The sequence below is a fragment of the Oncorhynchus nerka genome, linkage group LG20, assembly GCF_034236695.1.
Source record: "Oncorhynchus nerka isolate Pitt River linkage group LG20, Oner_Uvic_2.0, whole genome shotgun sequence".
NCBI classification, from domain to species: Eukaryota; Metazoa; Chordata; class Actinopteri; order Salmoniformes; family Salmonidae; genus Oncorhynchus; species Oncorhynchus nerka.
Window position 1 is genome coordinate 36,934,091 of NC_088415.1, and position 25,782 is coordinate 36,959,872.

Genomic DNA, 25,782 nt, shown 5'->3' on the forward strand with positions numbered 1-25,782 from the left:
TACGTTTGTGATGTCACAATGAGTATACGGTTACACTGTAGCATTCCTTACTCTATTGTTACTTTGTAACAAACCGGGGCAGAGGCGAGGAAAAGGAGGACGTCAATCTGGCAAAAAGTCCGTAACATTTTGACATTAATGTACCAAACAAGGCGAAGAACGTAACCGTATTTAAACTTGAAGAAAAACTGCATCGATCCGATTGAAACCACCATTGCAAAGAAAGGATAAACGAAACAGATGTCAGCGGATTGCTCTTCCAATGCAAGCATTGAAAGGCTCAAACCAGGAAGATAAGTCATCTGCAGTTATCTCAAATTGTAACGTCTTAAACGAAACGGATAATGTCAGTAGCCTAATAAATTTCAACCAAACTGTTTGACGTCCTTCTTTCCCACCGCCTGCCCCGGCTTTAGGATTGCTACGTCAAAGTTAAATGGAACATGCACTCCTGGAAGCGACCATAAAATAAATGTCCTTTATGTAGTCAGTTAGTTCGTTACAGTATTTCTGCATTAGTAGGCTGACTATCACATAAATAAGTATTCCTACTGAATAAAGTAACTATTCGTTTTACTGTAGAAAGCTTTAGCCTACAACTAGAGAGAAGCTAAAACTGTCTGGGGAAAAATCTAAATAGGGCGTTTTAAGATCCAAGAACCATCCTCGGTGAATAAAAGGAACGTTCAGCGTTTTGATCGGGAGAAGAGGGTCCTTTTCTGCCGAAGGTAAGGGGCACTTGGGGGTTTATTAACGTTTTACATGGCAGTTTGCCATTGCCAAGGGGGGCTGACATGGTATGCTGGAGAGACGGGACCAGTCGAGGCTCCTGTGTCTGGCAGTTAGATTTACATTATTTCCTACTGCACCCAGTCATTCGATCGTCCTTTCACGAAATCTAGTTTGTTGTCGTTTGCGGCCGTTTGAGGCACTCGGTCGTTGAACGGTTTATTATCAGCAAATATCCTACACTGTGCGTAGTTTTAGGACTGTCGGAGCTCCTCTGATTGTCATACAGTATTGTCCTCCTTTATTGTAAATGTACACTATTGAGTCTAGCCTATATAAAGTATTGCAATTCTAATAACGTAGTATAGGATACTGGCTTCTCTAATTTGTTTAACTAAATTAGGTCATCGTCATGGAATGTGTTTCATTGAGTTCTTCTGATAGCCATTTGTAATGTCTAATGCTTTGCTGGAGAATATAGAAATGTAACAGATTTTGTATTCTACAAAGCCTACCAGCTCACAGAATGAGAACCAAGGCCTGATACATTATCCTTTGTATGTAATAGTCTAATCATTAACTGATTTTGGCTGTCTGGGCCTCTTGGTTGTGGACAGTATCACATGATGAACCTGCATACTTGTAATCATATCAGTCGACATTGTGACATTTAGGAACTTTCTGCGATAACCACTATGTTTTGTGTAGGGGATTGTTGCTGCCTCCTGAAAGGTCATTCTGTAATAAGGATCATACATAATGTGCATTATACTTTTCCTCTGTAAAATAAAAAAAATGGAGACACATTTACTTGCAATGCAATCTCTATAGTAATAATCAATAGGCTATATTCTAGTGAAACTTCAACAGAGAAGCAATAAGTTGCAGTCCCTCATTTTCCATAGGGCTATATGATCACATTTGAATTCTGAGGGTTGGTTTCACTTCATGGGAGGGAAAGGGAAAGGGAGATACCTAGTCAATTGTACAACTGAGTGCTTTTAACTGAAATGTGTCTTCTGCATTTAACCCAACCCCTCTGAATCAGAGAGTTGCGGAGGGCTGGGGAGGCTATTTATGTGGATGTGAAGATCATGGAAACCATGAAGGGGCACACACATGGCTTACAGTAGGCCTACACAGGGGTATAGAGAGCGAGTCTATTCAAAAGTCTCAGCATGGCCCTTATTTGACCCTCTGGTGTTGCCGGAGTGACCTGTCTCTGGCATCCAAATTCGGTGCTATTGAAGGGTCCTGTGCTTTGTTTTTAAAGGAAAAGCTAAAGGGACATAAGGCTATATATCTACAGAACAGTTTGTTTTTAAAGGAAAAGCCAAAGGGACATAAGGCTATATATCTACAGAACAGTTTGTTTTTAAAGGAAAAGCTAAAGGGACATAAGGCTATATATCTACAGAACTGTTTGTTTTTAAAGGAAAAGCTAAAGGGACATAAGGCTATCTATCTACAGAACAGTTTGTTTTTAAAGGAAAAGCTAAAGGGACATAGGGCTATCTATCTACAGAACAGTTTGTTTTTAAAGGAAAAGCTAAAGGGACATAAGGCTATCTATCTACAGAACAGTTTGTTTTTAAAGGAAAAGCTAAAGGAACATAAGGCTATCTATCTACAGAACAGTTTTTTTCCCCTAAGCCATTCATATAAACCCCTGGCTGCTTTCCTAGTTGCCATGGTGACGTTTCCCAGACTCGATGATTTTGGAGCAGGATTTTCATGCGAGACAGAAAGAGAGGGAGTGATGGGTTAGGAATACAGATGAAAGGAGAGTGAGGCTATAGCAAAAAGCTGATGTCACCTCGGTGTGGTATCGGGAATTGATCCAGATTGGATTTAATTAATAGATGTTTATAAACAGTTACAGTTGAATAATATACTATTTTGTTATTCAGATGGGCCCATAGGATACATGTGTTATTGCTACGTCTGCTGTGTCTTATTCTCATGCCTTGGCTTGATGAAAGTTCATTTTGGTGTAAAATGTCTAGATATGCCTCCATGTTCTTCAATATTGTATTCATTCATTCCAATTGTGTACCTACGCATATGTGCAAGGCTGATACTCTATCTCTGTCTGTGAGGGCCGCCTACCATCTATCTGTCTGTCTCTGAACATAATTTGTCTGTTTCTCCACCTTCAGACATCAAGTTTCCATGGAGGCAGTTTCGTCTCTCAGCCTCAAGCGAAGATTTGAGGAGGTGGACAGTGGCTCTCCCTACTCTACACCAAAGGACTCTGACGATGATATCTCCAGCAGTGACAGCGCTGACAGCTGTGATAGCCTCAACCCCCCCTCCAGCACTGCACTCACACGTAAGGGCTATGCTACACTGAAAAATGGTTCTCAAATGGTTCTTCCTCAGCTCTTCAGGTTCCTTGGAGAACTCTTGCCCGATAAAGAACCTTTGAGTTATTCAAGAACCTTCGGAATTCTAAAAGGCTCTTGAAGTGTTTGGAAGCCTGCAGATGTGTCCCTTTCCATAGCACACAGCAACTTGTCCATTGGTTAACTAGTGTTGATATTTAATTGTAACATTTCTAGTGTTGAGTCAAGAGTTAAATTAACACTTGGTGGTGTAAAATAACTCCAGTGTTGGTGTTAATAACCAGAGTTGAACCAAAACCACACACTTCAGTATCATATTTCTCAGCATGCTCTAATGCAATTTTTTAGAATTGTTTATGTTTAATTGATTAATTAAGCTTATGCTACTCAAATATAGATAACATACATTTCCTAAACTATTCCAATCTGTTACTTGGACTTATTGCTACCGATACTGAAATGGTTGTTCCAGTTTAGATGTTGAAGTTAGTCTCATATTGTATCTTATGCTGTGTTTAGATGGTACGAGGTAGACGCTAGACGGCAAGCCGGATGTCATTGTTTTCAATGAGATCACAACGGTAAAATGCTGTTGAGGCTGGCGGTGAATGACATCAGCGGCCAAGGTAGACGGGACTTTCCGCCAGAGTTAAACTATTTCACCTTTGCCGTCTACGGAATGTTGATTTGCACTGTTTGTTTACTGAAATCACCATAGCAACACATGCAGTCACCATAGCAACACATGCAGTCGTGCTGGCTTGCTTTTGCCGTAACAGTATTGCTTGTCCTGATATGCTGACTTGTTTGACAGTTTTTGCCTCCCTCGTCTAGTTTTTGCCTCCCTGGCAGTGGTTCTAAATGCAGGTTGCGGATGAATTAAAATTCCAAATGTTGGATTCCAATAGGAATTACACATCACTTTGAAAGCCAGCATAATGTGACGTGCAGGCCTGATGTGGCCTGTAAACTACACGTTTCAGGACACTATATTAGCTTATAACTAGGCCCTCAAAAGAAGGCCTTGTGAAATATTTATTGTATTGTGTAAAAAAAGTATACCAACATACTTAGATGCCATGGGATCTCAATTGGTAAAGGCCACATTACTGAAAATGAATGAATGCAATAACCATGTCTCTGTCACTAGCAAACATGGTCATGGGTGGTACTGGTAACTCTAAAATTATCTCGAAAGGAACCCTGGGAAATATGCAAATAAGGCTTAAAAGGGCTTTTCAATTCTTGTGCAGGAGGGCCAAAACATTTCTGGTTTTGGATTTTTGTATGGTTCTTCAAAGAACCGTACCATTTTGGTTCTTCAGATCACTCTCAAGAACCTTATTTGGTTCCAACTTGCACCCTTATTTTTAAGTATGTATGGTACAACCAGCATTACTTGTCGGCTAAGTTTCTTACCAATTAGACTGATGCATGACTACTCTAGGCAGATCGTTCGTGAAGTAAAATGATAATTTCAAGTCTGTCTAAAAATAGGCTTGGCATTAAAGTGTATGATGGATTGTTACTCTGTAATAACCCTTACACTATCTGTGGTAATAACCAGTCTATGGAAACTGTTCACCCATTCTTACCCCTCTTTTCTCCACCTCCCTCCGCCCTCTCCAGCAACCTCCATCCTAAGACGGCACAAGCCCTCTCCAGGCCGGAAGCGGGTGCGGTTCGATGTGGTGACGGTGTACTACTTCCCCAGGCGGCAGGGCTTTACCAGCGTGCCCAGCCAGGGGGGCAGCTCCCTAGGCATGGCACGCCACCACTGCTCCATCCGCCGATACACACTGGGAGAGTTCGTCCGCGAGCAGGAGACCAGTCACCGCCACGCCCTGCGCCAACACCTCCGCCAGGAGAAGCTCAACGCTCGCAAGATAAAGGTGAGGTCAAGCATTGGTCGTTCTGAGAGAGCTGAAACTGTTATGGTTTTAATTTCAGGACCTCCCGAGGTTTAAATACATATATGTATAACTTCCAACCCCTCTCTAGCTGACACGTAACGGTACGGTGCAGTGTGCCCAGGCTGACCTGCTGACCCTGGAGGACGTGTCAGACGACGACTTGGATGTAGAGGGTGTGGAGGTGGACGACTGCTTCTTCCTGCAGCCGCTTCCCACAAAGCGGCGTCGGGCACTGCTCAGGGCCTCCGGTATCGCCCGTATAGATGCCCGGGAGAAGGCTGAGCTACGGACCATCAGGCTGTCCAGGGAGGAGTGTGGCTGTGACTGCCGTTTCTACTGTGACCCCCGTCACTGTGGCTGCAGCCAGGCTGGCATCAAGTGCCAGGTGTGTTAAGTCAAATGAAATACTTGCTTACAAGTCCTCCCCAACGATGCAGAGTTTAATAAATAAAACAGTAACACATGAGGAATAAAATCAAATATGGAACTATATACATATGGAACTATATACATATGGAACTATATACATATGGAACTATATACAAATGGAACTATATACATATGGAACTATATACATATGGAACTATATACAAATGGAACTATATACATATGGAACTATAAACATATGGAACTATATACATATGGAACTATACACATATGGAACTTTATACAAATGAAGTCGGAAGTTTACATACACCTTAGCCAAATACAATTTAACTCAGTTTTTCACAATTCCTGACATTTAATCATAGTAAAAATTCCCTGTCTTAGGTCAGTTAAGATCGCCACTTTATTTTAAGAATGTGAAATGTCAGAATAATAGTAGAGAGAATGATTTTTTCCAGCTTTTATTTATGTCATCACATCACACGTTTACACTTCACCTATTTGGTAGCATTGCCTTTCAATTGTTTAACTTGGGTCAAACGTTTCAGGCAGCGTTCCACAAGCTTCCCACAATAAGTTGGGTGATTTTTGGCCCATTCCTCCTGACAGAGCTGGTGTGGGGCGGCAGGGTAGCCTAGTGGTTAGAGCGTTGGACTAGTAAAGGTTGCAAGTTCGAATCCCCGAGCTGACAAGGTACAAATCTGTCGTTCTGCCCCTGAACAGGCAGTTAACCCACTGTTCCTAGGCCGTCAATGAAAATAAGAATTTGTTCTTAACTGACTTGCCTAGTAAAATAAAGGTAAAATAAATAAAACAAGTAACTGAGTCAGGTTTGTAGGCCTCTTTGCTCTCACATGCTTTTTCAGTTCTGCCCACAAATTCTCTATGGGATTGAGGTCAGGGCTTTGTGATGGCCACTCCAATACCTTGACTTTGTTGTCCTTAAGCCATTTTGCCACAACTTTGGAAGTATGCTTGGGGTCATTGTCCATTTGGAAGATCCATTTGCAACCAAGCTTTAACTTCCTGACTGATGTCTTGAGATGTTGCTTCAATATATCCACATAATTTTCCCTCCTCGTGATGCCATCTATTTTGTGAAGTGCACCAGTCCCTCCTGCAGCAAAGCACCCCCACAACATGATGCTGCCACCCCCATGCTTCACGGTTGGGATGGTGTTCTTCGGCTTGCAAGCCTCCCCCTTTTTCCTCCTAACATAACAATGGTAATTATGGCCAAACAGTTCTATTTTTGTTTCATCAGACCAGAGAACATTTCTCCAAAAAGTAAGATCTTTGTCCCCAGGTGCAGTTGCAAACCGTAGTCTGGCTTTTTTTATTGCGGTTTTGGAGCAGTGGCTTTTTCCTTGCTGAGCGGCCTTTCAGGTTATGTCGATATAGGACTTGTTTTACTTTTGTACCGGTTTCCTCCAGCATCTTCACAAGGTACTTTGTTGTTGTTCTGGGATTGATTTGCACTTTTTGCACCAAAGTACGTTCATCTCTAGGAGACAGAACGTGTCCACTTCCTGAGTGGGATGATGGCTGCGTGATCCCGTGGTGTTTATACTTGCATACTATTGTTTGTACAGATGAATGTGGTACATTCAGCCATTTGGAAATTGCTCCCAAGGATGAACCAGACTTGTGGAGGTCTACAATTTTATTCATGAGGTCTCGGCTGATTTCTTTTGATTTTCCCATGATGTCAAGCAAAGAGGAACTGAGTTTGAAGGTAGACCTTGAAATACATCCACAGGTACACCTCCAATTGACTAAAATTATGCCAATTAGCCTATCAGAAGCTTCTAAAGCCATGACATCATTTTCTGGAATTTTCCAAGTTGTTTAAAGGCACAGTCAACTTAGTGTTTGTAAACTTCTGACCAACTGGAATTGTGATGCAGTGAATTATAAGTTAAATAATCTGTCTGGAAACAATTGTTGGAGAAAAAAAAGTATATGTCCTAACCGACTTGCCAAAACTCTAGTTTGTTAACAGGAAATTTGTGGAGTGGTTGAAAAACAAGTTTTTAATGACTTCTACATGAGTCTATGTAAACTTCCGACTTCAACTGTACATGAAGTGACTCGTCATCAGGATAGATAATAATAAGGTATTTGAGATAGATATGTACATGAAGGCAGGGTAAAGTGACTAGGCATCAGGATAGATAATAACAAGGTATTTGAGGTAGATATGTACATGAAGACAGGGTAAAGTGACTAGGCATCAGGATAGATAATAATAAGGTATTTGAGGTAGATATGTACATGAAGGCAGGGTAAAGTGACTAGTCATCAGGATAGATAATAATAAGAGTAAAATAAAGAACAGAGTAGCAGCAGCAAATGATGAGTATAAAAGTGTGTGTGTGTGTAATATGTATGTGTGTGTGGGTTTTATGTGGGAGTCTGCCCCAGCAGTGTCATTGTCCATTCGTGTGTGTTTGTGTGTTTGTGCGTGATAAGGAGTTTATAACAGAAGGCTATGGAGTTGAGAGGTACTGTATCTGTTCAGCACTCAGTACATATTAGGGCTGTGATGATACCAGTATCACAATATTTTTACCAATGCAAAAATGAAAACACGAAGAAGACCAAAATCTTTGGCCCTTTAAAAACCTGCTGTATGTCAAATATGGTGTGCTTAGCTTGGAAACCACTTTGGATATTTCCAACATTAGGGCTGTTTTCCTAAAGAGGTTACATCCACTTCATGTTTTGTTTCCTTGCCACGATACTAATGAGTATTGCGATACTGGTATCGTCCCGGCCCTAGTACATTTGGCAGAATTAGTATAAAGATGAACAGCAAATCAATGTCCTACAGACAAACTGTCTTTGCTGAATATTTTATGACTATATATATTCTCTCAAATGTTGTTCTCTTTCCAGGTGGACAGGATGTCTTTTCCCTGTGGCTGCTCTCGTGATGGCTGTGGGAACTCGGCAGGCCGCATCGAGTTCAACCCTCTCCGCGTGCGAACACACTACATGCACACCATCATGAAGCTGGACCTGGAGAAGAGGAGGCTGCTGGGGCAGAAGGCAGGGGTCGGGGGTGGACAGTATGCAGAGTCTGACCTGCTCTCCTCCCCTTCCTCCACCAGGCCTCCCTCCCCAGACCCTGACCTGTCCACAGGGGCCAATGGCCTGGACTCTGAGTTAGAGACAGAGGAGAGAGAGGTCCAGATGGTCCTAGAGGCTCAGGACCTCCTGACTGACCAGGCCTGCCTCGAGCGTGAGAACGAGACCGCTGTGCTCCACCTGCAAAGTGCAGAGGAGCAGGAGAGGATGAGGGAGGAAGAGGAGGAGGAGGAGGCACAGCGGGGCAGGGGAGGAGCAGGGGGCCTGGGGGAGCAGGCTTTGTGCCTTCTGCCTGGGGCCCTGCAGGGGGAGATGCCTGGGGACACAGGGGTTGGGGTGGAGGGGGTCCCTATCTCCCTCCTCCAGGGCCCGTTCCCCACTGGGGCTACCCTGCTCTGCATCACAGAGAACCAGGAGGGAGATGGGGAGGGGGACAACCCCTGTGGTGGCCTGAAAGACCCGGCCTCCTCCCTGCTCTACTACCAGATAGGTCCCATGGAGAACGAGACGTTTCACAAGTCTCTGCCTGGGCAGGAGGAGGCATGTGTAGAGCGAGAACCAGGGGGAGGAGAGCAGCGAGGGAGGGATGAGCATGGAGGTAATACCTGCGGGCAGGGTGAGGGCGAGCTTTCGCCCCCGGTGGCTCTGTGCTCAGAGAATGGCGTGGGTGCTAAGGAGTTACCATTCAGTCCCCAGCAAAGCTCCTTAGAAGGGCAGTGTCAGGTGGAGGCCTGCCTGGCCACAGAAGGAGAGTTGTACCCACCACTGCCCCCTGAGGTTTAGTACTAGCACCTCTGTCAATGTTTTGCACAATAGCTTCATTTTGAGCTGAATAAAGCCTACACTACATGGATAGACAATGACTATGATGTTACAGGTTAGAATTCATATTAGTAACCGTCATTACTAGAAAAATCTATTTGGAAGAAATGAGCTTGACCATTAAAATAAAGTGAAGGAGGGAAAATCATCCTGAAAGCACACCCAGATCTTTCCCCTGCAGTAGTACTGTCAGTTCAGTTGTAAGTCAATGAAATACTCTCATTCTAACGGGGCTGGAGATCATGGGACCTGTCCCAAATGGCACGCTAATCCCTATATAGTGCACTACTTTTGTCCAGGGCCCATAGGACTCTGGTCAAAAGTAGTGCACTATGTAGAGAATACGGTGCCATTTGGGAAGTTACCTGGTTGGCATTAACGAAAGAAAGGACTGTAACTCAGTAACTGAGAACTAAGTAGTGTTGTTTTTAGTTCCCGGCACCACTAAGAGACGGTGTGGTGGTGTGAGGGTTAACATTTGCTCTTGGAGACGTTGGTCAAGGGAGCATTTCAGAATAATTCATAGGATTCCAGTGGCTTGATTAAAACAAGAAGGTGGGGTCAGGAAGAACATGTGCTCTGTTGTATACTGAGTGATACAATAAACACCAGTTGTGTTGAAAAAGTTTGACTAATTGGCTAGCATTGTAAATGTCACACTGGTCTGGTACACTTTGTCCAGCTGTTTAGCTGTAAGCTTTGAAGCCAAATTAGGGCCACTGGCAGTATCTACCTACCCCCCTCCCCCCTTCCCGACTGAGAATAGACCTAACAAACAATCCTGGAAATACTTGTTTTTGGTGTACTGTATAAGTGTTTGAAATGGGAAAAGCAGAGCTGAAAGAGCTGCTTGTTTGATCTTCATGTTGTGGTCTGTCTAGGAACTTGGTGGTATGTGCCCCTCGCTGCATTGAGGCAAAATGGTGAAACATTTGTAAAGATCAGAAGGTTTGCACCGCTTCCTCTTTCTAAATAGCGTCTCTCCGGGTCTACCTACCTTAGACCTCTCATGCAAACACAGTTTATTTATTAAAAGACAAGTTTACCCTATAATAGTGACCATTACACTCTTCTGATGTTATGACACTTCTTTTTAACGTCGTGTCTTTGTAAAATTGGGATGCTGTTGATATTGAGCAACAACGGAGGTCTCTGTGGTCTCTGTTTAATCAATGAATGAAAGGAACCGGTCTTTGTTTTTTAGTTCGCATGTCAGATGATCGTACAGGTGGTCAGAGTCCATGTGAAGTGGACCATGTAATGCTGAAGGGACCTGCTTTGTCCGTCACGTCTTCACGTCACGAGTCTATAGGGGATTCTCTGTGAAACACAGCTATTTTAAGTCATTACGGCATCATTTAAAAATATATATATAATTTGAAGACTTAAAAGAAACTGAAAGCCTAAAGCTGTTTGAAGTAGCAATACAGTGCTACAGAATAATGATGTGATGTTGCTAAATTATGTAAAGAGGACATGACAAAACCTTAATTACATTAGTTTTTGTTGAGTGTGTATGGATGTGTGTGCACGTTGTTTGATTGTCCTTGTGTGTGTTTGAGATTGTTGTTGGGGGGGGGGGTGCATACAATTAGTCATATTCCCTAAAAGGTGCTGTGATAGGTTAAAACATGTGTAACTTTTTCTGAAGTTACGAGAAATATATCATTTCAAGGACTACATGTATCTTCATGGACTTTGAATCACGGACATTTCTGATCGAAAGTTTGATCAGAAATCCACGGAAATGGCATTGAAACCAACCATTTCTGTGGCGAAGGGAAGCGTTACATTAAAGCCCTCTGGACACAGGGATGCAATGGCTGTGGCACACTGTCTGCAAATTATGATACTTGCTTTGAATGACATACTGTATAGGTTGTCAGTATATGTAAATGCAATCCTATAACATATTTTGGTCTTTTAAATGTATTTTTTGTGCTGTGTCTGTTCTTACTGGCCTATGTATGTGAGTGTGCCGACCCATCATGCACCACAGTCTTCATCCTCGCTTGACTGATCTATTTTAAAGCTTGCTGCCATCTTGCCCAGTGTATCATGTACTGTATTATGGGCCTAACTAACACAGGATGAGATGCTGTGCATGAGGTTTCTGATATGTCTTTTTGCCTTCATTTGTTGTGTTAGCAATATGATAATGCTTAAGAGTTGCACCAAAGCAGTGGTTTCGAACCTGACTCATTGCTGTCATCATGCACCCGCTTCTAGAAGATTCAATAGGAGTCTCCAGCTCTGATTCATTCTGAAGACTTGTGGTGATCTTCTCAATCAAATAGATGTATTTGACAACATTGCTTACCTTGACACAGTTCCAGCTTCTAAGTAATTGGTGAGTGAAACTAAAAAGCTGCCTAATTGTTGAGTCCTCGTCTTTGGCTTCCCTATGAGTAGATTTAGGTTTGGGACCACTGCACTAAATGAGCTCCAACCCACTATGTGATTATTATGTTTGTATGTGTCTGTGTGTAAGAGCAGAGGTGTGTGTGTGTGACTGAAAAGATGGACTGAGGTTTTGGTTGGACTTCATCTCAAAGCTGTGATAATTACTCTTATGCTAACTGTTGCCTAAAGTGGACAAAAATGTTTTATACAAAAATAAAAATGTAAATGAAAAGATACATTAAAAAAAATAAAACACAAACTCTGGTTTTGATTCTATGATGTCCTACTTTTTCCCCCTTGATTATTTGTTGTGTGTTATATTGCTGACTCCTTGTCTCTCCCAGGTGGCACACATGAGCTGTAAAAAGGACAGAATGACGTCAACAACTTCAGAAGCCATTCGTACGGAACGGTCACTAGAGACTTCAATCTGTAACCTGGACAAGATCCAGGGTGAAGTCTTTCTGCAGGGGCTGGCCAGCACCAGATTGGCGAGTTAAAATTAACTGCCGCATATAAACTGAAATGTCGATGATACTTTTGGAAAAAGTGAGTTTCATCTCTTGATGATCTCCCCAGTGCCAAAGGGACACAGCTGAATTTGGATAAAGTTAAGTACAATCAATTCTTTCAAAAAAGGAGTAGGTCTACTCTATGCCATTTCAGCACTAAACTGACCCCTATGTGAGAAGAGAGTTCTACCACTTGTAAAACTATAATCATGGGTTACCGTGTTAAATTATATGACCACTAGAGTGCAGCATTGATTCAGTTTTAAAGTGTTGCTCTGCAGTGTGGACTACCCCTTATTGCCCATGTCAAAAGGCTGTCTATATTTTGGGTTGAACACAACCTTTTGTTTTGAGCTGACAATGTATACATTTTATGTTTTTGTTTCTACAAGTCTCTCCTCTTACCCTTATCTTCCTTTGGACCCAGAGATAAATCTGCACTGGCAGCAGATTTTCGAAATCCCGACATTTCTCTGTTTATCAGAAGAATGTGCTGTGAAGCCATGTCTCTTCCAAAGGTCTCCAGCGCAATTTGATGGAGTACCAAAAAGACAAGGCATATTGACAGTCTACTGCAGCTGGGCCTCAGAGTGATCCCTATAGTTTACTTACACATTAGACACACACTGGGAGAAGAACACTCAGCTACCATCAGACCAAAGCCCTGGCTGATAACACACCCACTCTGTGTCGTGTTCTCCTGCTGCTAGCCATTCATTAATACACTCAAAAGGCAATTAACTATGTCAACTTCAACTCTTCTTATTTCTATCCCTGGACAAGAAATACTCTTATTTTTTCACATTTCTAAGAACAATGCAACAGAAGTTCTACCCGTCAGTAATGCTAAATGCTTAGGCTAAATGCTTTAGCTTGGGAAACTCATATTTTCCCGTTTTGCTTCAATGGCAGGAAGCTGCTTGCTGGGAAAAGTCACACAATGTCTCTCTTCTATTTCCCATGAGTGCCACTGGGTAGAAGTGACTTCCTGTCAGTTGACGCTTGCTGCCAATGCAGGCAAATAACAGACATTGGCGTTCTCAGCTTGCTATGAGGTCCAGGATCAGGAAGCACACAGAAGCCTTGTTTACACTATCCGCTAACATGTGAGTTTTGTGATCCAATCACTATCTGATCAAGGTTCGTTGCGTCTACACATTCTATTAAAATGTGTCTTATCCATCCACTGTGTACACACTGTGACCAGATTAGCTGGCGCCTCTCTGTATGCAAATTAAAATAATATTTATTTATTTCAAAGACAATTACTGATGCCATAAATCAATGGTGCAACTTGTCAAGGATTTTAGAGGCTGGTATATTGATTTAAATGGTTTGACCATTCAGATCTGTTTACAATTGATTGATATCCAGACACAATGAGTGCCTGACTACCTTCAAAGGTGGCCAGGAAGGTTTGATCACAGTCAGTAATGTACTGTTAAACCAAAGTTTTTCTGGAATTTACAGCAATGTACTGTACTTTTTTTTACAGTAACTTACTGGCAGCCATTTTTATTTTTTACAGTGCCTTCAGAAAGTATTCATACATTGCTAAACAGACAGGTTTGAAAGCAAACTGAACCAACTTGTCCTCTGGGATTTTGCCTGTGCTTAGCTCTATTCTGTTTCTTTTTATCCCCCAAAAATTCCTAGTCCTTGCCAATGACAATCATAGCCGTAACATGATGCAGCCACTACCATATGAAGAGAGGTACTCAGTGATGTGTTGTGTTGGATTTGACCCCTAACATAACGCTTTGTATTGAGGACATAAAGTTAATTTCTTTGCCACATTTTTTGCAATTGTACTTTAGTGCTTTATTGCAAACAGGAAGCATGTTTTGTAATATTTGTATTATTATTATTAAAACAAGTTATTTATAACTTATTTTGTACATAACGTTTCTGTCACAATCTCTGACCAAAAAGAGATTCTGGATATCAGGACAGCGATTACTCACCTCGTACTGGACAAAGATTTTTTCTTTAAAGAGTCAGACGAGAAGGATTTACTTCAGGCACCCGACAAGGCCAACATCACCGTCATTCACAGGAGAAGGAGACGGGGATATCGGAGACGTAGGTCGGGGTGCATTGTAAGGATCCGACGGTGAGTGGGTAATCTGACTCTACCATCAGTCCTATTAGCCAACGTACAATCATTGGATAACAAAGTAGACGAGCTATGATCACGAATATCCTACCGACAGGACATTAAAAACTGTAATATCTTATGTTTCACCGAGTCGTGGCTGAAGGACAACATGGATAAAATACAGCTGGCGGGTTTTACACTGCATCGGCAAGATAGAACAGCTGCCTCCGGTAAGACAAGGGGTTGCAGTCTGTGTATGTTGTTAACAGCAGCTGGCACACAAAATGTTATATTAAGGAAGTCTCAAGGTTTTGCTAGCCTGAGGTAGAGTATCTCATAATAAGCTGTAGACCACACTATTTACCAAGAGAGCTTTCATATATATTTTTCGTAGCTGTCTATTTACCACCAAAAACCGATGCTGGCACTAAGTCCGCACTCAATGAGCTGTATAAGTACATACGCAAACAGGAAAACGCACATCCAGAGGTGGTGCTCCTAGTGGCCGGGGACTTTAATGCAGGGAAACTTAAATCCTTTTTTCCTAATTTCTACCAGCATGTTAAATGTGCAACCAGAGGGGAAAAAAACTCTAGACCACCTATACTCCACACACAGAGACACATACAAAGCTCTCCCTCGCCCTCCATTTGGCAAATCTGACCATAGTTGTATCCTCCTGATTCCTGCTTACAAGAAAAACTAAAGCAGGAAGTACCAGAGACTTGGTCAATAAAGAAGTGGTCAGATGACACAGATGCTAAGCTACAGGACTGTTTTGCTAGCAAGACTGAAATATGTTCTGGGATTCTTCCAACGGCATTGAGGATTACACCACATCAGTCACTGGCTTCATCAATAAGTGCATCAATGACGTCGTCCCCACAGTGACCGTACGTACATACCCCAACCAGAAGCCATAGATTACAGGCAACATCCACACTGAGCTAAAGGGTAGAGCTGTCACTTTCAAGGAGTGGGACTCGTACTACACCGGCTCCAATGCTTGTTGGATGTGGCACGGCGTGCAAGCTATTACAGACTATAAAGGGAAGCACAGCTGCGAGCTGCCCAGTGACACGAGCCTACCAGACGAGCTAAATTACTTCTATGCTCGGTTCGAGGTAAGCAACACTGAAGCATGCATGAGATCTGTTCCGGACGACTGTGTGATCACGCTCTCCGTAGCCGATATGTGTAAGACCTTTAAACAAGTCAACATTCACCAGGCCTCGGTGCCAGATGGATTACCAGGACGTGTCAGCATGCGCTGACCAACTGGCAAGTGTCTTCACTGACATTTTCAACCTCTCCCTGTCCGGGTCTGTAATACCAACATGTCTCAAGCAGACGACTATAGTCCCTGTGCCCAAGAATTCAAAGGTGACCTGCCTAGTTGACTACCGACCCGTAGCACTCATGTCTGTTGCCATGAAGTGCTTTGAAAGGCTGGTCATGGTTCACATCAACACCATTATCCCAGAAACCCTAGTCCCACTCCAATTTGCATACCACCCCAACAGATCCACAGATGATGCAGTCTCTATTGTACTCCACACTGCCCTTTCCCACCTGGACAAAAGGAACACCTACGTGTGAATGCTATTCATTGACTACAGCTCAGCGTTCAACACCATAGTGCCCTCAAAGCTCATCACTAAGCTAAGGACCCAAGGACAAACACCTCCCTCTGCAACTGGATCCTGGACTTCCTGATGGCCGCCCCCAGGTGGTAAGGGTAGGTAACAACACATCTGCCACGCTGATCCTCAACACTGGGGCCCCTCAGGGGTGCGTGCTCAATCCCCTCCTGTACTCCCTGTTCACCCATGAAAGCATGGCCAGGTACGAGTCCAACACCATCATTAAGTTTGCCGACGACACAACAGTGGTAGGCCTGATCACTGACAACGATGAGACAGCCCATAGGGAGGAGGTCAGAGACTTGGTCCTGTGGTGCCAGAACAACAACCTCTCCCTCAACGTGATCAAGACAAAATAGATTATTGTGGACTACAGGGAAAGGAGGACCAAGCACGCACCCATTCTCATCAACGGGGCTGTAGTGGAGCAGGTTCAGAGCTTCAAGTTCCTTGGTGTCCACATCACCAACAAACTATCATGGTCCTAACACACCAAGACAGTCGTGAAGAGAGCACGACAAAGCCTATTCCCCTTCAGGAGACTGAAAAGATTTGGCATGGGTCCTGTTGGGTGTTCCTTTGCATGGGGTGATGTACGTTTCCTTCAACAATTAGTCTTCCAGATAGATGACACAGACACAGGAACCTTGGTATAAAACTCTTTAGTAATAACATGAAATTGCAGACAGAGATTCACATACAGAGTACCTCAGTAGTCTATAGAAAATATATGTGTGGCGAAACAGGAGACAACACTCTTTATACAGTACTTAGTTGGTGTGGACAACCTACTGTCAATCATTCCTTGACATTGTTGCATTGGATTAGATACAAAGTATCTAAGATGAGAAAAACGTGTCTAGACTGTGGTTTCTCACTCTACTATCTCGGCCTTGAGGCTGCGTGACTATCAGCAGGTGCTTTAGTTCTCAGCCTGAGAACTAAAGCATTACATCCCCATTACCCAGTATTTTTCCATCACTGCGCATTGCAAGCATACAAAGGTTATCACATATATACAGTAATAGCTCCATGTACATATTACTTCAATTACCCTTGACTAACCTGTGCCCCTGCACATTGACTCTGTACCGGTGCCCCCTGTATATAGCCTCGCTACTGTTATTTTACTGCTGCTCTTTAACTATTAGTTATTTTTATTTAAATGTTTTACTTACCTATTTAATTTATTTTTCTTAAAACTGTATTGTTGGTTAAGGGTTTGTAAGTAAGCATGTTACAAATATAATTTGATTTGATATATCCAGGTGTGTGAATTGACCACAGGTGGACTCCAATCAAGTTGTAGAAACATCTCAAGGAGTATCAATGAAAGCAGGATGCACCTGAGCTCAATTTCGAGTCTCATAGAAAAGTGTCTGAATACTTATGTAAATAAGGCATTTCTGTTTTTGAATTTTATAAATTTGCAAAAATGGCAAAAAAACTGTTTTCACTTCATCGTTACGGGGTATTGTGTGTAGATTTCAGAGAAAAAAAATAATATGTAATCCATTTTAGAATAAGGCTGTAACGTAACAAAATGTGGAAAAAGTCAAGGGATCTGAATGCTTTCCAAATGCACTGTGTAATTGTATGTGTGGGGTACAGATATGAGGTAGTCATTCCAAAATATTTTTAAACCCCGAATGAGTCCATGCATCTTATTATGTGACTTGTTAAACACATTTTTATTCCTGAAATGATTTAGGCTTCCCATAACAAAGTGGTTGATACTTATTGACTCAGGATATTTTAGCTTACATATAATGAATTTGTAAACATTTCTAAAAACATAATTCCACTTTGACATTATGGATTATTGTGAGTAGGCCAGTGACACAAAATCTCCATTTAATCCATTCTAAATTCAGACTGTAACACAACAAAATGTGGAAAAGGCACTGTAATGGTCAGAGAACTGGAGAGAACTGAGTGGAGGGGTGCCACACCACACAGCTCCAGTCCACCAATCTGCAAACTGTGCTTCAGGGCCTGGAAAGAATGTGCTCCCTCTGTGAGTGACGTCAGTGCTATACCATCATTAGGGTTTCATTGAGCTCAATCTCTCTTAAATGGTACTATTTATAAATAGTTGCCCATGGCTATTTCCCTCCTCACTCACATGCTAGTGGAACTGAGAGTTATAGAAGAATATCCAGACCCTCCGCCATTGAGTTAAGACTCTGGTAGTTCAGTTGACAGCAGCAGACGGCCTCGAAGAAAGAAAGACAATGAGGCAATGTGGTGCTGAAAATGTGGTGACGATATCTGACGTGGAGAATCTGATTAGTGTGTAAACCACTACCTAGGGAATAAAGAGTCTTTAGTCACTTTAAAAGGTTAAAAGTAATTGGTTTTCATATCACACTCACTCATCTGCCAGTCATACCCAGAACCATTGGGGAAGGCGGGGGCTCACGCGTTTGGGGTCCCCCAGGAGGTCGGTCCCCCCAGATAGCGCATGAAGACGTCATAAACCATGAAAGGAATGTTTAGAATTGCAGGAAATTTGCTTTAAAACGGCACCATTTTCTCTCAGCCTCATGGAAAAATGTGTAGAATAGCAGGAAATTAGTTCAGAGATTCTTGAAAGTCGGGACAATCCTTGTCCAGCAGGAAATCATTATTTTTGTAGTAAAAAAATATATAAGATTTTGTTCCATTATTTGAGCTTAAAATGTACATTTAGGGGAATTTCATATGTGAAAATATTTGTTTTTGGAATTTTCAAAATGCCTTTGCTTGGACCGTGAAACTGCAGTAGGCCACTGCCTTCTACAGCAACCGAAGAAAAAAAAAATCACTTCAGAGAAAACATGCTGTATGTTTCTCTGTGTGTGTGTTAATATTGGACATCATTCTATTTGTATGACAGCTGCTATTCCCCCTATGCCAAAAGTGAGTGAGCCAAAAGCCATAGACGTACCATTCAAGTACCTCAACCATACTCAAAAAGTCCATTAGCTTTTTTTCTGACTGGGCCCTACATTTCACAATAAAGTCCCCTTTCAGTGATACACAGAGTCAGACTGCCATAAGCGCAGTATCTTGGGGACCAGTTTAATAGCACACACTTAACTTCAACCGAGGATAACTCATTTTCCATTGCTCACAAGCTCTGTTGAGCAATAGCATTAAACTATATTGCCCTACAAAGGCAAAACGCTGTAACTACGCCAACAGTGAAACTGAGAAAAATGGCTTTGAAGTATTTTTTGCTATCCAGCCAAATATGTTGTAGGTAGATACAAGTAAGTGATAACCTACTGATGTATCATCTAATTATGAAGTACTGTTTTATGCATATCAACCATGACCACTGATTTGACCTATGATCCCTAAAATGCAGATACTGCCGCCTGCCTTTGTATGACCTTCAACAGCTGTATGGGTAATGCAAAGGCAAAGTGCAGTATCTCCAATCTTAATGTGTTGATACAAATGTCTTGTTGATTCCTGTTTAACTTTGTATGGTCGTTTATTTGACTTTTAGGGATCATAGGTCAAATCAGTGGTCATGGTTGATATGCATAAAACATTACTTCATAATAAGATGATACATCAGTACATTATAATTGATCTACCTACAACATATTTGGCTGGACAGCAAATCAACTTTAAAGCCATTTTTCTCAGTTTCACTGCTGGCGTAGTCACTTCTCTTTGCCTATGTATGGCAGAGCGGGTACCTGCAGTCATCACACGGTGGAACAAAGCTAAAGTGCAGTGGCTTCAGTTACATTTTGACCAAAAGTGTAGTTAGTGTGTTTAGCCTTTTTAGGCCAGTATAATGACCTTGGGATCCCGCCCTACCCCTCAACCCACCCACACCCACAATCACCCGCCCACCCTTCCACCCTCCCACTGTTACATGATTCGATCTATAACCCTTCTGAGAGTTATGGACTGCTATTTGGGCACGGCTGGGGCGAAACCAGATGATTTTGACAATGTCATTGGCTCAAGGGGTAAGAGACGAAGATGCCAAAACTAGTGAAAAGAGGGGAAATAAACAAAGGCAAAAACATGACGGCATTGTCGAGCTGTGCCCTGGGGAGCAGGAAAAACAGCTGTGTGTTGGATGAGAAACGGTTGGCCATGCTTCCCCTGTTCTGTCTCTGTCCCTATGGAGAACTTCGTCAACTCTAACATCCAACCTCCCCGACGGGCTGCAGTCGGTTTCTGGAACATACGCAACATAGAAAAACAGTTTGGACAGAAATTTCTCTGTAGTTTTTCATGTGTTTTTTAATCAAACAAATTGTTATTACTCAGTTATTGATTTTTAATCATAAAAATTCTCATGACTCAGTTCGTGTTTCTAGCAATAGTGTCTGCTTCTGTAATATAACCATCCAGACCATTAGCTAAGCAGTTGGCTCTATGCCAAGTTTCCCCTAAGGTGTTTGAATGTCTATCACCTCATTTGAATACTTTCTATCGTAAACAAACATTAATACCACAGATGTCTGGGGAAAGTCGATGTTGGGGCATGTGGCAATGTAGGACTGTTTGATCTAAAGCCATTTTATGATGATGCATTTGCTGAGTGTGAACAAGTAAGAGTTCACTTCTGACTTTACTTGAACTAAATTGATCTTTGCTGTAAAATAGCCTTTTCTTGGTTTTGGGATATTCCCATGTTCCCTTTTACTTTGCTGTGATTGGACACTGTGGACACAGACACAGGGCTCTTCAGTATCAAATGTCATGCCTGGGATTACTTATACCAGATATTGGTAATGCAATGGGGGCTGGTGATGCAAATGGATGGCTGATAAAATCATCACCCTCATATTGTAGCAATATGCCGTTGCATTATAAAGACAGAGTTACTGAAGTCATAATAATGACCTCGATCTTAAAACTCGCATCCAGCATTCGAGCGGGAAATAAAGAACCCACAGCGACTTTGAGATGTACATGAAAAGCACAGTATTACTACTGTAATACTGTTATCTACCAATTCCACAGAGGATTCCGACACAGTAAGCGAGTGTTCTCAAGGTATTCAAGGTATGACTGAGACTGATTCTGTATCTGGACCTTTTTGAAGGGTGTGAATCCGTGACGAGAAACAGACTCAAAACCAAAGAAGAAACCATTCACATTTTTGCAACCTGGTCTCTCATGTCAGTCACACTCATCGGACGAGCGAAACCTTGAACTCGTGAACTGGTGAGACAAATGACTCTGATTCTGTGAAAGGTTCTTTATCTCTATAATGTACCACCGCCTTCAGAATGGGCTGCTGTGATGTGCCAAGGAGTTACCCAGTTTTGTTATCCCCTCGTTCTCTTTTGCCAGTCTCCACTGTGCAGAGCTCATCTTGAGTAACGCATCATTATAGGACACCAGATAATAGGGAATGTTTCTCTCTGTGTGTGTGTGTTTCTTGGGAAAGCGGACTCAGCTAAAGCCCCTGAATGTTGTATGTTTGTTTGTCTGACTGTGTGTCTGTTGGCTTTGTTCAGGATGTGGTGAGGAAATCTGCCAGGGCAAAACCATGCTCTTTATGCATCTCCTGTTGTGTCCATTGCTGCTGGACTGTGCTGTGCTCCACACGTTCAGCATGTTCAGAGAGTGGAACATCAACTATAATGAAAGTTAAGACCAGACAGAGGCAGCATACAGGAGCTCTACCAGACGTGATGTTCTTCTTGACAGGCAACCAGCATCTCAATGACCTCACGCGACACATACCAATTTATAGGGACTCGTCAGGCATTACTAATCAATCAGTAACATCCAACTCCTATCCTTACACTACTCTTGCCTCATCTGTCCATTTTCCTCTTCTCTCCATTTGCCTCTTGTGGCCATTGCCACCGGATGTTGCCTTCTCTTGCCAATGCTGCCATTTTCCTGGCCTCTCTAGACTCTTGCCAACGCTGCCATTTTCCTGGCCTCTCTAGACTCTTGCCAACGCTGCCATTTTCCTGGCCTCTCTAGACTCTTGCCAACGCTGCCATTTTCCTGGCCTCTCTAGACTCTTGCCAACGCTGCCATTTTCCTGGCTTCTCTAGACTCTTGCCAGCTGCTTTATCCCACTTTCTATACCCTCTACAATGCTGCTTCTCTCCCACTGCATCTTTTGCCACTTCATGTTGTTCCTGACCTTGACGTTGACCCTGCCCTGGACCTCGGAATGTCAAGAGGGACTCTTTAGAGCGTGGAGGAGGGAGAGGTTTACATTTGATTACATAGTGGTGGAAATCTGAGGGGGCATATGTGATTGTAAAGCTGGGAAAGGAAGGTCGAACACCTCCTTTCGGAGTATTCTATTCCCTACTGGATAAGCTAGTCATCATCAGATGCCAAGGTTCTTGTTTATGACAAATCTCAAACTTTGCGCCGGCTGGCCAGTTGACTTCACAAGTTAATTGAAGCCCTTGACTGTTGTTAATCACTTTCTTTCTTTCGGTTTCTGTCTTGCACATTTGAAAGGAGTAATGCGACTTGTATCCAGCAGGGGACCAACTGAACTGCTGTTCACGGAGGTTTCAGTAGCAGTCACATTTATTGATCCTTGTTTCTACTATCCGATGACATAACTTCCTGTCTTTCTCCACAGAGTTTCCACACACTGTGCTTGGCTTGGCTTGTTTCTCTGTTGGTGTCCTGGAAATGTTTATCTCGATGCAGGCCTTTTGCTGTAGGGGGGGGGGGGTTCTTTCCACTAGTGGAATGATCGGGGACGGGGAGGGTTGAGACAGGGCAATGTAGAAGAGAGTTTTTCTTTATCATGTTTGGATAAGAGCAAATACCGTAAGCTGCTGTATATCATTGAGGACTACCTTGTTTATGTGTATTGACTAGATTTTATTGAAAAGATTCCACTTCACAATTATCTCTTGTAGGATACCTTTTGAGGGGGAGGGAGTTCCCCCATGTAATTTGTTTATTGCTCCCACTGTGAGCTTGTACATAGGAGGTTGTAACTCAGCCCATCCTGTCAGTGATTCAATTTCTCATCCATTAACTTGTTTCAGAATGATCTGTTTGGGCAGTGTCACCACAGGGGTCTGATGTCATAATAAAGTTTGCTTCCTGTTTTGGAGTGATCTGCTTGGGTGGGGACATAATGTACAGCTAATGAGGGGAATTCTTTCAAAGGAACTTTGACATTAACAGGTTTCATTAGATGGACGAAAGTAAGACACCAGAAACGAATAGAGAGAAGCACAGGGAAGGGTGTCGGGGACGGATTTTATTTTCCTGTTTAAAGCACTGTTTTGTCTGGTATCTCTGTTATTCCTGGCCACGCACTCTACTCCCCTAAAATCCTATCTCAGATTACTGCTGTGCAAACAGAACTAGTAGGAGTCCAACAGGTGATGGAGGGGTCGAAGAAGAGATGGAAGGAGGGGGCTAGCTGTCATAATACCCCAGGCTCCTCTTCACCAGGGAACATCGACTCACATTAATGACCATTTGTGATGACATCACTGGGTTATTTATATCTCCTTTCCAGGGTTCCAGGGGATTTAACCCTGTGAGACCCCCGTTTGCAAAAATGCAACAGGTCCTAAAGCCAAGTCAAACACTACATAGTTCATATCCTTAGACCCAGATGTATCTCTTAGTAGCAGTTGTTGTGTGCCCTGTCTTCTCTAAGATGTAGAAGATTATGTAGAAGGAAATAAACCGAGAAGCAAACATTCTGAGGCAGAGCTAGGGCTATTTTACTGGTGTTGGGAAAACACAATTTTGCAAAAATAGATCTCACTTAAGAGGGAAAGGGGATCTCCTCATTGAGAATTGAAGTATCCAGAATTCTGCTCCACTCTAAGAATGAAATTGAATCACAATTCTTCTCCTAAACTGATATTTTACTGCCAAACGATGTGAGATGTGTGTGTGCCCTGTTTAGCTGCCTTTAGGCTTTCTATTGTGTAACAGTGTGTGGGTCTACATTTCAGTCTTGTTTTCCTCTATTGTCAATCACAAGATGACAGGAGGTCAACCCAGCCACTAAAAAGAGAGATACAGTACTCTGGAACGTAGAGTTGTAGAGTAATGTGTAGAATTTAGAGAATGTAGAGTAAAGCAAATCAGTCATAAAGATAAAAAGAAAAGAAATATGTTTTCCATAAGGAAACTATTACCACTGTAAATAATCTGTCTGGTGTATGTATGTATGTATGTATCACGTTTGTCTTGCATTGCTCTGTTCATCAAGCGGTACCCCATCCTTAGTAACAGTATGAGACAGGGTTGAGGGGTTGAGGATGGATGTGCTGGACTCTGGGGTCACCTGAGCCCACTGATCTGGGACTGGGTGATTTACTGCCGCATTCTGGTGGAGATTTAGGGTGTCACGCTGCCCGCCTCCTTCTTCTCGATCCCCCTTTTTCTTCTCTTCTTTTAACTGCCAGTCTGTACCAGCTGTTCCGTTCCAGAGCTGTCTAGAGCGTTTCCGTCTCAGCACTTCCCATCCCGTGGTGCCGCGGTTTTCCCAACGAGCCTCAAAGGGAGGAGAGGGGATCACATAGTACAGGGTCTTCATTTATCTGGATTTTAAAAACTATGTCTGACAAGGAATTTCTGAGAACTTCAGAGAGGACAGACCTCATATCTCACTCATTTTACATGACTCCATTCTTGGATTATTTCCAAGGCTGCTGATAAAATAATTTGAAATGTAACCCTATACTCCTGTCCCTGGGATCAATCTCAGAGGAGAGGGAGTGGTGGGGGATCCAAAGTGCCATACATTTTTGGGCAGTAATGTAAACTAGAGGGCCAGGTTGGTTAATTAATAGGACATGACCTGCTCTGGATCAATGTGTCCTCTTATTCGTAACTCCCCCCCCTCTCTCTTTCTCTCCTTCTCTCTCTCTCCTTCTCTTTCTCTCTCTCTCTGTTTCTCTCTCTCTCTCCTACACCACGTCTGTTGTGAAGTTCACACTGCAGACACAACCTGAACGTTAACGATAAAAGCTATTGTTTCTTGTTGAGGTGCGTAGGTTCAAAACTGATTCAATTAGCAGTCAGGAAAAGCATTGTGTTTTCTGTCTCCTGCGTCCATTTACTGGCGGAGGACTTAATTAAGACCGCTTAGGAGGAGGTGGGCACCACAGACCTCTTGGGGATGTTTTGGCTATGACAGCGGATGCACTCTCGCCTCACTCCTAACCGTTTCTCTCAACAGCCGGGGTTGCAGAAGGTACAGTTAGTTCATGGGTAATTCCTGTATTCCCCCATACCTCAGGTCTCTAATGGCCAGACACTTTTTCCATTAGACCAAGCAGACTTCATTTGCCTTGCAATGAAAAGGATGACATCATTATTGTGTGCTTGAAGAGATCCCTCTAATATTCACATAGGCGAGCAAGAGCATGCTAGTAGGGTAATTGTGGAATAGTGGATCATGCTCTGTGATTTAAAGGGGGACATGGGAGTGTGCTGAATGTGGGTCTACTTTTTCAGATAGTACACGTGTCCAGGGCCAGTGTACCTTGAGTAGGGTGTGACCGTATCACCAGATTAGAGGACTCTTAGATACTTAGATACTGGTGTCTACCCCTGAGGGTGTTGGGGGTAACTCCCTCTCCCGTGTTTCTGACCCTTCATTAGGCCTCTGCAGAGTGTGTCCACTCACCCAGGGAGGAGAGGTCATCTCACAGCCCTCTCTGATCACAGACCCTGTCTCTCTAACAGACTTCCTCTACCCCATCCCTCCCTCCATAGCCACCCCGACCCAGCAAGCAGCCCCCCCCCAACTAACTACCACAGGCAGGTGAATCAACGCACTCTTTGTTGAGCCACCTGAAGTCTCTTCCCCCCTGGATCCCTCATTTACTGATTAGTGGCTTGCTTTCCTTGTGGAGACAC

The 25,782-nt window shown here is 42.9% G+C and overlaps 1 protein-coding gene across 2 annotated transcripts; it reads left to right on the top strand.

The window, feature by feature from the left end:
• Positions 1–28: 28 nt before the first annotated feature.
• Positions 29–11,948, top strand: LOC115102438 (cysteine/serine-rich nuclear protein 2-like). Of its 2 annotated transcripts, XM_029622383.2 has the most exons (5): positions 29–728; positions 2,889–3,061; positions 4,704–4,966; positions 5,076–5,372; positions 8,273–11,948. In XM_029622383.2, the coding sequence occupies exons 2-5, from the start codon at positions 2,902–2,904 to the stop codon at positions 9,245–9,247; spliced, it is 1,695 nt and encodes a 564-aa protein (XP_029478243.1). In that variant the 5' UTR covers positions 29–728; positions 2,889–2,901; the 3' UTR covers positions 9,248–11,948. The 2 variants fall into 2 exon arrangements, with proteins under 2 accessions (XP_029478243.1, XP_029478244.1); XM_029622384.2 differs by lacking the exons at positions 29–728; positions 2,889–3,061 and adding an exon at positions 3,544–3,700.
• The last annotated feature ends 13,834 nt before the right edge of the window (positions 11,949–25,782 follow it).

Excerpts from the sequence above, each read along its gene's own strand:
- LOC115102438 (XM_029622383.2), top strand. The coding sequence starts at position 2,902 with ATGGAGGCAGTTTCGTCTCTCAGCCTCAAGCGAAGATTTGAGGAGGTG. Across the intron at positions 3,062-4,703 it reads CTCCAGCACTGCACTCACAC|CAACCTCCATCCTAAGACGG; the intron begins GTAAGGGCTATG and ends CGCCCTCTCCAG. Across the intron at positions 5,373-8,272 it reads AGGCTGGCATCAAGTGCCAG|GTGGACAGGATGTCTTTTCC; the intron begins GTGTGTTAAGTC and ends TTCTCTTTCCAG.